Source organism: Narcine bancroftii, chromosome 5 (genome assembly GCF_036971445.1).
Source record: "Narcine bancroftii isolate sNarBan1 chromosome 5, sNarBan1.hap1, whole genome shotgun sequence".
NCBI lineage: Eukaryota > Metazoa > Chordata > Chondrichthyes > Torpediniformes > Narcinidae > Narcine > Narcine bancroftii.
In genome coordinates this window covers 40951644-40964998 of record NC_091473.1, presented here as the reverse complement: position 1 = coordinate 40964998, position 13355 = coordinate 40951644, and the positions used below count along the sequence as shown (strand labels likewise).

At 41.9% G+C, this 13355-nt stretch overlaps 1 protein-coding gene across 1 annotated transcript in view; it reads left to right on the top strand.

The window, feature by feature from the left end:
• stab1 (stabilin 1) overlaps positions 1-13355 on the top strand; it is a 240380-nt gene that overhangs the window by 16690 nt on the left and 210335 nt on the right. The window contains exons 4-5 of the mRNA XM_069937203.1: positions 5754-5839; positions 7073-7142. Of these exons, the coding sequence (XP_069793304.1) occupies positions 5754-5839; positions 7073-7142 (156 nt within the window). The remainder of the gene's footprint in view (positions 1-5753; positions 5840-7072; positions 7143-13355) is intronic.

Here is a 13355-nt window from a genome sequence, read left to right as displayed (position 1 = left end):
ACATACCACCTTAAGCAATCCCTTACTACTCACAGAACACTTATGGCATAGGGAATACTTAAGGTAGAATGTGAGTTTTAAACAAAAGGTTGGTCTAATCAAAAGATGCAACATTACAAAATTGTAGGATTTGCCCAGCAGGTCAGATGGTGCTAACAGACCAACTTGGTTTAGTTTCTTTAATTTCTCAATAATTAGACTATAATTGTAATTCTATGCAGATAAATATAGGAAATCCATTTAGGCAATGCACTGATTAAGAACAATGAGTGGACATCTGTTTCATAGCTTAAGATTTGGCTTCGCCATTAAGTTTTAGTAATGGGGGGGGGGGGGGAATTGAATAATAGAGTGGAGTGGAAATGTACAAAAAAGAAATGGTCCTCATACTGAAACTCTGGAGTTCTTGGATACAGCCTCTTCGTGGTCACCCCTTAGCACTGCTATAGGGTTCGACGACAAGTTTTTATTAAGTTATCAATTTTTTAAAATGTTGAGTTGCATTTTGTCTTTTGCTATTAGCCAAGCTTTGTTTGTTCAACAATGTCACGTTTATAAAGGAAGGCTAATCAGCATTTGTGCTCAGTTCAATGAGGAGAATTAGAAAATAAAAGATAAGGGGTTGGATTTTGAAATGCCTTGAGACTTTGAATAATGCGGCTGAGCAAATGGTAACATGTCTTTTTACCATTTGTTGAAAAATGAGTTCAATTTTGGATAATAAATTATGCAAGAAAAAAAAGTAGCAGAGCATTGTTGGGCAATCATTGATTGACTTCACCACATGAAATATTGACATTTAATTCTGTATTTTGTCTTTCTGTGAGCACTTTGACTTGTCTTTCTCTGTTTTCCCCTGGATGATAGATTGTTAAATATGGAAGTCAGCAACTTAAAATGAAGTGTAGAATTTGATAACAATTTATGGGAACCTGTTACCCTCAGTTTATTGACATCAAGTGCATATCACCAGGGTAACTGGAAGTGAGTTCAGCTGCAGATATTGAACACAAATGCAGGAAGTTCTTAAAATGCAGGAAGTGGACAATCAGTGAATCAGGGGAAAAAAAAAGCCTCAAAATATGCTGAGTAAACAAAGAATGGCAAAAACATTCAGAATCAAGGCACGGAATTTGTTGTTTTGCAGCAGGCATAGAGCGAATGTTCATATAAACCACCTGATAGAAATAAATAAAAACAGTACACGAAAAGTCAAAGTAAGGCAGTGTCTTCGGTTCATTGATCATTCAGGAATCTGATGGCAGAGGGGAAGAATCTTTCCTTGTGCCATTGAGTGCTTGTCTTTAGGCTCCTGTACCTTTTTCTGATGGTAGCAGAGTGAAGAGGGCATGGCCTGGTTGTTGGGGTCTTTGAGGATAGAGGCTGCTTATGTTTTGGAAAATTTTATTTATTGATCATGATGAGTCATACAATAACAATGAAGATAAAGAAAAACTTAACATGGACCTGATATTTTTGTAAACAAGTGACTGCTTTCTTAAGACACCGCCTCATGTAGATGTTCTCAATGGAGAGAAGTGCCTGTGAAGTTGCAGGCTGAGTTACAACCCTCCGGAGGTTTTTCTTGTCCTGAGCGTTGGTACCTCCTTACCAGACAGTGATGCACCCAGCCAGAATGCACTCCTCGGTGTGTGTACACCTGTGGAAGTTTTCTAGAGTCTTCAGTGACCTACCGAATCTCCTCAAACTCCTCACAATGTATAGCTGCTGGTGAGCCGCCTTCAGGATTGCATCATCATGGAGACTCCAGGATAGATCCTCAGAGATGTTGACATTCAAGAATTTGAAGTTCTTGACCCTCTCCACTACTGAGCCCTCGATGAGGACTGGGTCGTGTTCCCTTGACTTCCTCCTGAATTGGTTTTGCGTGCAAGGTTGTTGGTGTGACACCACTCAATGAGCTGATCTATCTCCCTCCTGTACACTTCCTTTTTGCTGTTCTGACATCCATGTTGTCATTGGCAAATTTGTAGATAGCATTGGATTTGTGCCTGGCCACACGGCCATGGGTGTATAGTGAGTAGTGCCTTCAGCAAATACTTTCTTGAAGCACTAAGAAGGGAAGGCTACACTGTGCATAACTGAGGTCATCTTTATGCTTTGAGAGATTTCAGTGCCAATGTTGAGATGAACCAGACCTTGGATAAAATTTATCCACTTTTCTGAGAGCTAAGAGTTGCAAAATACTGAGAATAGGTGTACGAGTGTTGCTAAATGCAGGAGAATTGCATTCAGGGGAATAAGTGCAATACAGGCTACTGTAAAACCATTGACTAAATTTATGGAACCAATGATAACTCAGATGAGGGAACAGGAGAAAGGTAGGTTAGAGAGAAACCTCCTGGAAAGCTCCCTTATTAAAATTGCAGAATAAGAATTTTTGCTATTACAGGCGAGAACAAGGTGACACATGTACGGGTTGCCTCAATTCTAATGTCATGCTAGCAATGTTGGGAAGGATCAGAGTAGACAGCTGTGGGTTCAGTCCTGTTTTAACCCCCATGAATTTTCGGCCCATGCAATCTCATGTGCTTACCAAATGTTTTTTATTTAATTCCCCATACAGTTGAAGTTGATAGAAGTGGGATTTTGGAGCAATCCTGCAAATGTGCAAGAAATTAGCTCGAGGAACAGTGGAAGTGTGTGTGAGAATACTAAGCATGGTGCCTCAGGCAATGGGTTTGGAATTTTTACCATTGCTAATATATAGTAATTATTTGAAATGGTCAAAATTCAGGATGTACCAACTGGGAAAGAGGCAAGATGTGGGAGACAACCATTTTATAGGCAGCAGAATTGTGTTGAGAGAGGTATCGGATTCAATGGGATCACAGAGAAATGAGTCTGGACATAAGGGTTTACAATCACATGTAGCTTTTATTATCACACAATAATTTATAGAAGATCGTGGGAAATGTTACGGGAATAAAATACATGCACACAATTTATAAAGGAGTGAGGGAAACATTGCAGGAATAAAGAACATGTGCACAATTTAAAAAGGAGCATGGAGAAAATGCTACACAGTACACAATTTTTAGTTCACACAGACAGTGCCGACATTCGCAGGGGTAATACACACCCTTCCTGGACCCTTGATCGTTGGGAGACGGACCTGGTACAAAGGTACCCGTAGGGGTGTATGTTTTCTCTCCGACCCCTGATTGTTGGGAGGTGCAACTCTACTGTGAGCATTGATCTATAGCAATGTAAAATTTAATGTTTCCATGGCTCAGCTTCAGTTTAGTGCACACCTTACCCGTGATCATTCCAAGCGACGTCCACAATAGAGTCCGGGGCTATGACTACAAGGCAGAGAAAGCGCAATGTGCTCTATCCTGGTGCTAAATAGAATGCTAATTTGTGTGTTTAGCCAATAGTGACACTGAATGATTTGAATTAGCCAATGGCAAGGTGTGTATTCATAAGTGGCTGGAACCCAACCTTGACTGACTGGTGATGTGACTTTTGAATATAGTCAGACGGTGAGAGAACACGTGACCACCCACAATAAATGCATTCCAGATGGGGGGGTGGGGGGGGGGTGCCATAATTCCTCCAAACACAAAATTCTACCCCTCAGAAGCCACATCACTCTGGAATTACTATTATGACAATCAATGACTCTATGCATATGTAATAACTATTTTAAAAAACCAAGATGTATTGAAGAGAAAAATTAAAAAAAGATACTAATCAAGTGGATCAATATATACGCAAGTCCCCTTCAAATGCTGGACAAGGCACACAATCAAATTAAATGACAGCACCTCACCAGCCCATCAGACCAAACAGGGTCGCTGTGTTACTGATGGGGCAGGGTGCTGTGAAAGCTACTCCCCGGTGTCAGTGGAGAGGATAGAAAAAGGAATTTTTCTGATCACTGACTCACATGCCTGGTTTCTCCAGCTTGGCTAGAAAATTTGAGCTAGAAAATAACACCAATGTCAGCGAGCAGGCAGTGCAAGGTCATCCAATCAGGTGCCAGAGTCCTCTGTTGGCTTGTGCATCCTGCACCTTGGCCTCACACTTGGGTGCTCCCTACGCACGGAGCCCAGGTGCCTGTTGACATCCTATCCCATGGTGAGGTTGGCGGAGGGGGAAACGGCAGGCTGGCAGGCATTTATCCAGGGTGTATCTGGAGACCCCGTTTTTCTGGGCTCTCCTGGACACGCAACAGGAATAGACAGGGACTCAAAATAAGAGCTGGGGCAAAAATTTGCAGTGGGAAAGTAAGCAGCCAAATAAATACCGTGTTATTGTGCATGGAAGATAGAGAAATTAAAAAAAATAAAATAAAATGGAAAATGCAGAGAATGGGAAATCGATTTTCCACATAGCAAATCATCATGTAGAAACACTGAAGGATTTTGAAAGAAAACACAATTATGTTGCTGATTTTAAAATAGCTTGTTCACCAAACAATCTGATTGGAAGACGTAATTTTTTGTTTGTACACCTTTATCTAGTTTTGTGTAAAATTGTGCTGTGTTCCTTAATGCAAAGGAGATGCCATGTCTTCCTACTATATGGAAAAAGGCCATTTGGTCGATTATAGCTGTGCGCTGGATCTTTTCAATCCTGTCAGTCCAGCTCTTCTGTTTGTTTCACTTCCTCATTCTTTCCCCAGATATTGTTTTCAGTGATAAGTTACTAGCAGGCTATGTTTAAATTCACTGCAATTAACAGTACAACGTTTTTGTTCCTATTAACCTGTTGAATCCTTTCTGGCAATGTCTTTGTGATAATTAAATAATGCTAATAAGTTATGGGTACCTTGCAGATAATACCACCAGTATATTGCATCTAAATTGTGAGATTGAGTCAAGAATCAGAAAGGCCTACTTTGCCTTTGGTCAGCTGAAAGATCAGGTTTGGTCACAGAACATCAGGTTGGCCACCAAGTGCAAGGTGAACAGGGCCATTGTCATATCAGCCTTGGTATGTGAATGTGAGACATGGTGCCCATATCAGAATCACCAGCTTCAGCAGCGTCACCCATGATCTCTGATGAAATCACTTGGTGAGACAAGGTCTCCAATATCGAGGTCCTTTCTCGAGCTGGAATGCCAGCAGTTTCAACTGCGCTGACAGTCCAACTGCGCTGGGCAGGACATGTGGTCAGAATGCCTGACGGAAGAATGCCCAAAGACATCTTGTATGGCCAAATGTCCATACAAAAGTGAGGAGCCCAGTGACTATGGTACAAGGATGTTCTTCACAGGAGCCTTAAGAAAGCTGACATTGCCCCATCAACATGGGAGGATCTGACTCAAAATACCTCACAGTGGAGGGACAGACACCATCAGGAAAGAGGTGGATACTGCTGAGAACAAACTCAAAGAGGCAAAAGAGGAAAGGTACATGAAGTGCCACAACAGAGCTTCTGCCCCTCCAGGCCTCACCTGCTAAGTATGTGGCAAGCAGCACCAGTCAAGGTTTGGCCTGTACAGCCACTCCAGGACACACATATCAAACCCCACAAACTGACTGAAAGGAACCATCCTCATCCTATGGGATGGAGAGCCAGAAGACCTTACAGATACCATCAGCATATTGCATCTAAATTGTGACTGCTATTTATTCTGAGAAATTACCAACAAAATACAAAATCTTTTGCAAATTATATAATTTATGTATAAAATATTATTAAAATTTACTGCATAATGTATATTAGGTTCAATACAGAAGGGTCACTGTTATCAATGTAATAACATTTTTGCCTCTTCTAGAATGCCCTGGTGGATCAGAAAATCCTTGCAATGGTCATGGCACATGTTTAGATGGAATATCTGGGAATGGAAGCTGCATTTGTGAGGCAAGTTATTATAAAAATTATGTTAATTTAATTGGTTTCCTTTGAACATAATGACCTACTAGGTAGAAATTATGTATGCATTAAATATAGATACAGGTACTCCCTGATTGCGACCTATGCAACTTGCGTCCATCTGACAATTCGGCACATATGACTGAATTAAAAAAAAAAATATAAGAAAAAATATAAAATTTACGTTGTTTATGTTGTATTTGACAAACTATAATAGGGATATAGGGGATGCAAGAGCCAAAATGTGGGTCTTGTTAATCGGCGTCCTGGGGTCCGTAGGCTGGGCATGGCCATCTTGATTCCTGTGCACATGCGCAAATCTTCGAATGGCGCTTGCACAGTGGATTCGCGTATTGGAGTTCGGTTGGTGCATGAGCGAGAGTTAAGGGCGGAGAATTCAATATTGTCAGGCCGTTTAACTCTTGCACATGCACCAACCAAACTCCAATACACAAACCCACCGTGCATGTGCCAATCCAAGGGTTGCGCACAGGAATCAAGATGGTTGCGCCCAGCCTATGGACCTTGAGGTGCTGACTAACAAATTCAAGAATCTTTAAGTTGTTGTCATTTAATCTATGATGGGGAAAAAAGATTTGATTTAAAAAGTTTGCTTTAAGGCTTCGGTACGCCACATGCATGGGCAAAATTCCGATTTGCGTCCATTTTGAGATACAACTGATCCTTCGGTCCCAATTATGGTTGTAAGTCAGGAAGTACCTGTTTAGTAACATGTACATTGACCTCTGCTTCTGAAATTCTGTGCCACAGAACTTGATATAACCTCACTCATTTAGAGATTGCAGCAGATGATAAACTCTACTCCCGAGATAACCTCGTGATTCAGCATATGCTGGCATTTTTATTCTGCATGGGCATTTTCTTTCAGGACCTAATCAGTACTTCATCACATTTCATCAGTTTATTTTGACTTGTCAGTTGGTTCACTTACTTGGTGTTATATTATTCATATATAATTGGCAGTCTTTGTTCTGTTCAACGCTGCAATGATGCACATCATCACAGGTTTCTTAAATTGTCACGACAAACATAGCTCAACAAATAATGCAGGTATATTGTGGACATTACTTCTGCTTCAGGCTGTAACACATTTGTATGTGTATAATGTAAATATTAAATCTCTAAATATGAATATTTCTCAGGATTGAGGGTGAGGTTTATTTCTTTTAATCTAATCAATCTGATTTCCTCTTGGTGCAGCCCAAGTACAAAGGAATTGCTTGTGAGGAGTGTCTGGACGAAGATGCATTTGGCCCTAACTGCATTGTGGGTATGGAGGTTATTTTTCTGCAATTAAGTTGGAATAATACCTTGATGTTCATTCATGAAGAGTTGGCTTTTATGGCAGCAGGTCATACTCCCTGCATCAGCTCCATCAATCCCAGCCCCCAGTTGCTGTCAGTGTGGCATTTACATGTTTTCCCCAGGTCGGTTTCCTCTGCATGCTCCATTTTTCTTCCACATCTCAAAGGTGTGCTGGGTTGTTGCCATTGTTTTTTTAAAAAAAAATGCGCCTCGCAGTGTAAAGGAATTGATGGGGTGATGGGCATATGATAAAAATAGGTTATAGGGAAATAAATGGGGGATTGCTGAGGGTGGGCATTGACTCTTTTGGGGAAAAGTAGGAAATTATAAAAAGCATGAAAAATATGAAAGGAGGCCAGATTGCCCCTTTCCACAAATGAAGGCCAATTTTATCTCAGATGATTTCTGCTGTGACTCACTTAAATATAGTTTTCACCTTGCACTTGTGTGCATGGAAGTTAAACTGTTGGATAAGTTAAGAAACCATTGTTATGAATTGCATTGATATTTCTTTGTTGGTTGAAGATCATTTTGTTTTGTTGGTGAATCATCACCAACTGACACAGCAGCTTGTTTTCCCTCCTGCATTTGGTTGTGCCAAGTTAACACTGAAGAGCCGCTTTATTCTGCTGCTTTAATGCCAAAGAGACATTTTGTTGTAGAAAGTTTTTAAACATTGTGGTTTCTTTTGCGCGTTTTCTCCACGTCTGCTTACCATGCACTTTCAGTCTGATTGCTACCCTTAACCACCCAAGCATTTGGTCATTACACATAGGTCTGACTGTGTGTTACAACAGCTGTTCCACATTGTTTGACATTTCAGCTTGCAAATATTTCAATCCTGTTGCAATCAACATCAAACCAAGCCAAATTAAAATATATACATTGCCAGAAAAATGTCACTTGAAGAGAGAAAGTCTAAATTTGTTCAGTTGAGATTCAAGAAGATGAACAAGGGTGTGCCGCTGACCTCAGAGCCCACCTTCATTCCACATTCAATTCAGTATGTAATGCAGGAAATGTGGACTGGCTTGGCCAGTGTGCCTTGTGTCATGGGAAAATCTTTCTCAGGAAGTATCTGGGAGGGGAAAATGAGAGCAACTGTTTTACACAAAATTGCATGAACACGATAGGAATGTCGACCATATTGTAAGTTAGTAGCAAAATGAGAAAGACTGCAGATGCTGGAGAATTGGAGCAACACATCCAGCATTTAGTGTGTTGTTCCCTATTTGTATGTTGCAGTGCAGCTACACCTTTTTAATTTCTGTAATTACTATGCTATAAATAAACAATGTCCTGATATATTAGCTATGGTGTAATATGTATCCCATTGCTTCAGTGTTCCTTTAAAATCAGAGAAACCACCTTTTTGCAGTGTTTATGCCCACAATATTATTAACATGGATGTTTGGTTTGTATCTATAGCCAAAGAATTCTAGATTTATATCTATTCCAACATGGCTGCAAGACCCAAGACCCATCTGCTATAACCATTGTATTTTCATCAAGAAATAATTGCATTTGCATTTTACATTTTTTAAATACAGCATAGTAACAACCCTTCTGACCCACAAGCCTATACTGCCCAATTACACACATGTGATCAATGGGACCATGGGAGGACACCAGAGCATACGGAGGAAACCTACATAGTCATGGGGAGAGTTTCTCCCCAGGGTTGCTGGTGCTATAATAGCGTTGCGTAACTGTGCCATCCCACTTATGATTCGGGTTGCTCAAAGGCATGTAACAGTCATTGAAGTAATTTTGACAAACCTCTCAGCAACAGTCTCCTACACTTAGCAATATAAAACAGAGAGCTGTGTTTTTTTTTTGTGTTGCCCGTTGAAGACTAAATATTGTTCTGGATATAAATCTTGTTGCTCTTTGAAATAGAGCTGTGGAACAGATGAGGCCTTTCAACAACATCCTTTCCGAAGGTTGACATCTAAAGCAGTACATCATTCCCTCGGCTGTTGTTTTGTGCTTGTGTACCAGGAGTCAGATGAAACCATGGCCTTGTGACTTGGAGGCAAGCATGTTACCATCTGAAGCTCTGGTAGCTCTTCCCAGCAGTGCATCTGAGAGCAGTTTCAAGAGTGGTGCAGACTCATTGAAAGGAATCAAAAGTTCATAGTTGTAAAATAAATTTAATATAAAGAGCATTGTATGAAATAAATCTGAATATTTCTTCTTTGATTGGGAAGTGCTTAGAATATAGTACAGCACAGCACAGGCCCTTTAGCCCTTGATGTTGTGCTGACCTATATTTTCCTACCAAAAACCCATTCATACTTCTTAACCCTCTATTTTTCTATCATCCATATGCCTGTCCCCTATTGTTCCAGTCTCCACCATCACCCCAGCAAGGCATTTCAGGCACCCACAACTCTCTGCATATTTTAAAAAAAAGTTTCCCATAAACCTTCCTCTCTTCTCTTGTGTTTGCTGCCTCTCCCTGGAGAAAAAGTGCTGGCTGTCAACATTATTGATGCCTCTCAGAATCATCACTCATCCTTCTTCAATCCAAACAGAAAAGCCCTAGCTTTACTAGCCTTGCTTCATAAGACTTATTTTCCATTCCAGGCAACATCTTGGTAAATCTCCTCTGCACCCTCTCCATCGCTGCCACACCCTTCCGATAATGAGGCAACCAGAACTGAACAGAATATTCTAAGAGAGGTTTCACTTGAGATTTGTAAAGTTGCAATATGACCTTTCAACTCAATCCCTCAACCATTGTCATCCAGCACCCTACAGGCCTTCTTAACTATCCTCCCAACCTGTGTGGCAACTTTGAGAGATCTATGGATTTGGACCCCAAGGTCCCTCTGTTTTTGCACAGTCAAGTATCTGGCCATTAACCCTGTACTTCACCTTCAGGTTTGACCTTCAAAAATTCCAACTTATCTGGATTGAACACCATCTGTCACTTTTCTACCCAACCCATATACAGACATATAGTACAGGACAAGCTTAAAAATAAATAAATATTGTTTTGTACATATGAGAGTCTCAGATGGTTAGTGTGAGCAGTTCCTTTGGTCATTCAGCATTCTCACTGCCTGTGGGAAGAAGCTGTTCCTCAGCTTGGTGGTGCTAGCTCTCATACCCCTGTATCTCTTTCCTGAAGGGAGCACCTGAAATATGCTGTGTGCAGGGTGGAAGGGGTCTTCAATGATTTTGTGTGCCCTCTTCAGAAAATGATCTCAGTAGATCACGTCATTGAGGGGGGAGGAAGGCTGCAGTGATCCTCACTGACACTTTTAGGGTCCTCTGGATTGACCTCCAATCCATTTCTCTGCAATAACCGTAGCACACTTTGATGCAGTCAGCCTGGAGCTCCTGTCGAAGGTGGTCATAATGGTGGCCGCTAGCTTCATCCACTTCAGACTTCTCAGGAAGTGTAGTGGCTGTTGTGCTTTTCTGACAAGTGAGGAGATGTATGTTCATGATAGGTTATTAGTTAAGTGAATGCCAAGAAACTTGGTGCTCTCCTCTCTCTCTACTACAAAGGTGTCGATGTGTAGTGGAATGTGCTCATTCTTGGTCTTTCTGATGTCCATGATCATCTCCTTTGTCTTGTCCACATTGAGAACATCCTTCACATTACTTCTGTGCTTTTCATCCCATCGTAATTATCCCTTCCCCAATTAAAAACTGTATCATTTTGTCTGCTTTTATCCTGCTCCATAGCTATGTTAAAGCTCAGGGAGTTGTGATCACTGTCATTGACCAGGTTCATTATCAAGTACTAGATCCAGTATGGCCTCTGCTCTAGTTAGCTGATCCACATACTGTGTCAGCAATCCTTCTTGGACACACCTAACAAATTTTTCTTCATCTATCCCCCTTGCAGTCAGGAGGAGCCAGTTAATATTTGGGAAGCTGAAGTCTCCTGTCACAACAACACTAATTTCTGCACCATTCCAAATCTACCAAATTGCCTGTTCTTCATGTCCCAGGGGCTATTTGGGGGACTATAGACTATTCCCAATACAGTGATGGCTCCCTTCCTATTTCTGACTTCCACCAACACAGTAGTCACCCCCTCTGCAGTGTCCTCCCTTTATGCAGCTGTGATGCTATCCATGAGCAATAATGCTATTCCCCTCTTCATTTACCTCCCATCCTATCCCATCTGAAATGTCTAAACTCTAGTACCTGCATCAGCCAATCCTGTCCTTGCATCAGCCAGGTCTCTAATGGCCACAACATCGTAATTTCACATACTGATCCATGCTCCTTGCATTGAAATAGACACATTTCATACCCTCTAACTGACTACATTTGTGCCTTCCTCCCTGCCTGCCCTTCCTCACAAACCCACAACTCATTGCACCATCCTTTCCACCTTCTGCCCTCACATCTGGTTCCCATTCCCCTGCCAAACTAGTTTAAATCCTTCCCAGCATCTCTAGCAAACCTGCCCGCCAAGATATTAGTCCTGCTCCAGTTCAGGTGCAGCCTGTCCTTTCTGTATAGATCTGACCCACCTCCCACTCCCCCCCCCCCCCCATCAAGAAGAGATCCCAATGACCCACATATCTGAACCCCTGCCCCCTGCACCGAATCTTCTGCCATGCATTTATCTGCAATAACTTTTCATTCCTACCCTCAGTGGCACATGGCACAGGCAGCAATCCTGAGATTACATTCCTTGAGGACTTGCTTTTCAGCTTCCTTCCTAACTCCCAATATTTCCTCTTCAGGACCTCATCACTAATCTCATCTATGTCATTGGTAATAATGTGGACCGTGAGATCTGGCTGTACACCCTCCTGCTTTAGAATGCTGTGGACTTGATCAGAGATGTTCCTGACCCTGGCACCATGCCATCCAGGAGTCTCGATCTTGTTCAAGAATCTCCTATCTGTTCACCTTACTATTGAATCTTCAATCATTATAGCTTTCCTCTTCTTCCCTTCTTACCCAAAGGGCCAAATTCTGTGCCAGAGACCTGACCACTATGATTTGACCCTAGTAGATCATTTCCCCCACCCCCCAACAGTATCTAAAACCTTTACTTATTGTTGAAGGAAATAGCCATATGGATGATCTGTGCTGATTGCCTCTTCCCCTTCCCTCTCCAAACAGTCGCCCAGTTGCCTGCCTCTTGGGTGTGAGTGTATCCCTAAAACTTCTGCCTATCACCCCCTTTGCCTCCCAAATGATCCAAAGTTCATCCAGCTCTAGTTCCCTAACTTGGTCTGTAAGGAGCTGCAGCTGGATGCACTTCTTATGGGTGTAGTCATCAGGGACAATTGTGCTCTCCCAGATATCCCCCATTCTGCACTGGAGCATTCCACTGCCCTGCCTGTCATCTCCATTACCTATTCTTTGTTACTATGTAAAGATCTTACCTGACCTTAGCTTACCTATAAGAAGCACATTCTCAGACTCTGCTCTCTGAAGCTTCTCGAGTCAAAGCCTCAAACACCACTCCTACATTTACCCTGAGCGATATAGCAAAAGTCATCAATAAAGAAGTGGAGCCATATGAGAGACCGCTGATGTTAGAATCTGGAGCAAAAGATACTTTGCTGAAGGAACTCAACAGATTGAGCAGTGTCAGTGAGAGAATACATGACTTGTCAGTTTTGTGGGTGGAACCCTTCATCAGGGCTGAGAATATGGAATCGGAATCAGGATTTATTGTCATGAATTTGGTGTCTGGCGGCAGCATCATAGTGAAAACATTCATATTATAACCATCTTACAACATAACTATAAATAAAAAAATAATAGTGCACGAAAATTAGGGCAGTGTCTTTGGTTCAATGACTATTCAGGAATCTGATGGCAGCAGGGAAGAAGCTGACCTTGTACTATTGAGTGCTTGCCTTTAGGCTCCTGTACCTTTTCCCCGATGGAAACAGAATGAAGGGGGCATGGCCTGGGTGGTGGGGGAGGAGGAGGGAGAACTGGCATATCTCCCTGGAACAGCAATTCACATGGCCCTGCCCCTCGCTCTCATCCTGTCCTCACTATTAGCACCTCTCCTCCACAATCATGATGAAGGGTTCTGGCCTGCAACATTGACCCTTTTCCTTCCACTGATGCCATTCGACCCACTGAGTTTTTCCAGCAGATTGTGTGTTGCTTGAGGAAAATGCAAGTGTTGGGGGACAAAGGTCAGCTTGAATGAATGCTTGCCAAGTTTTGCAGTCACACT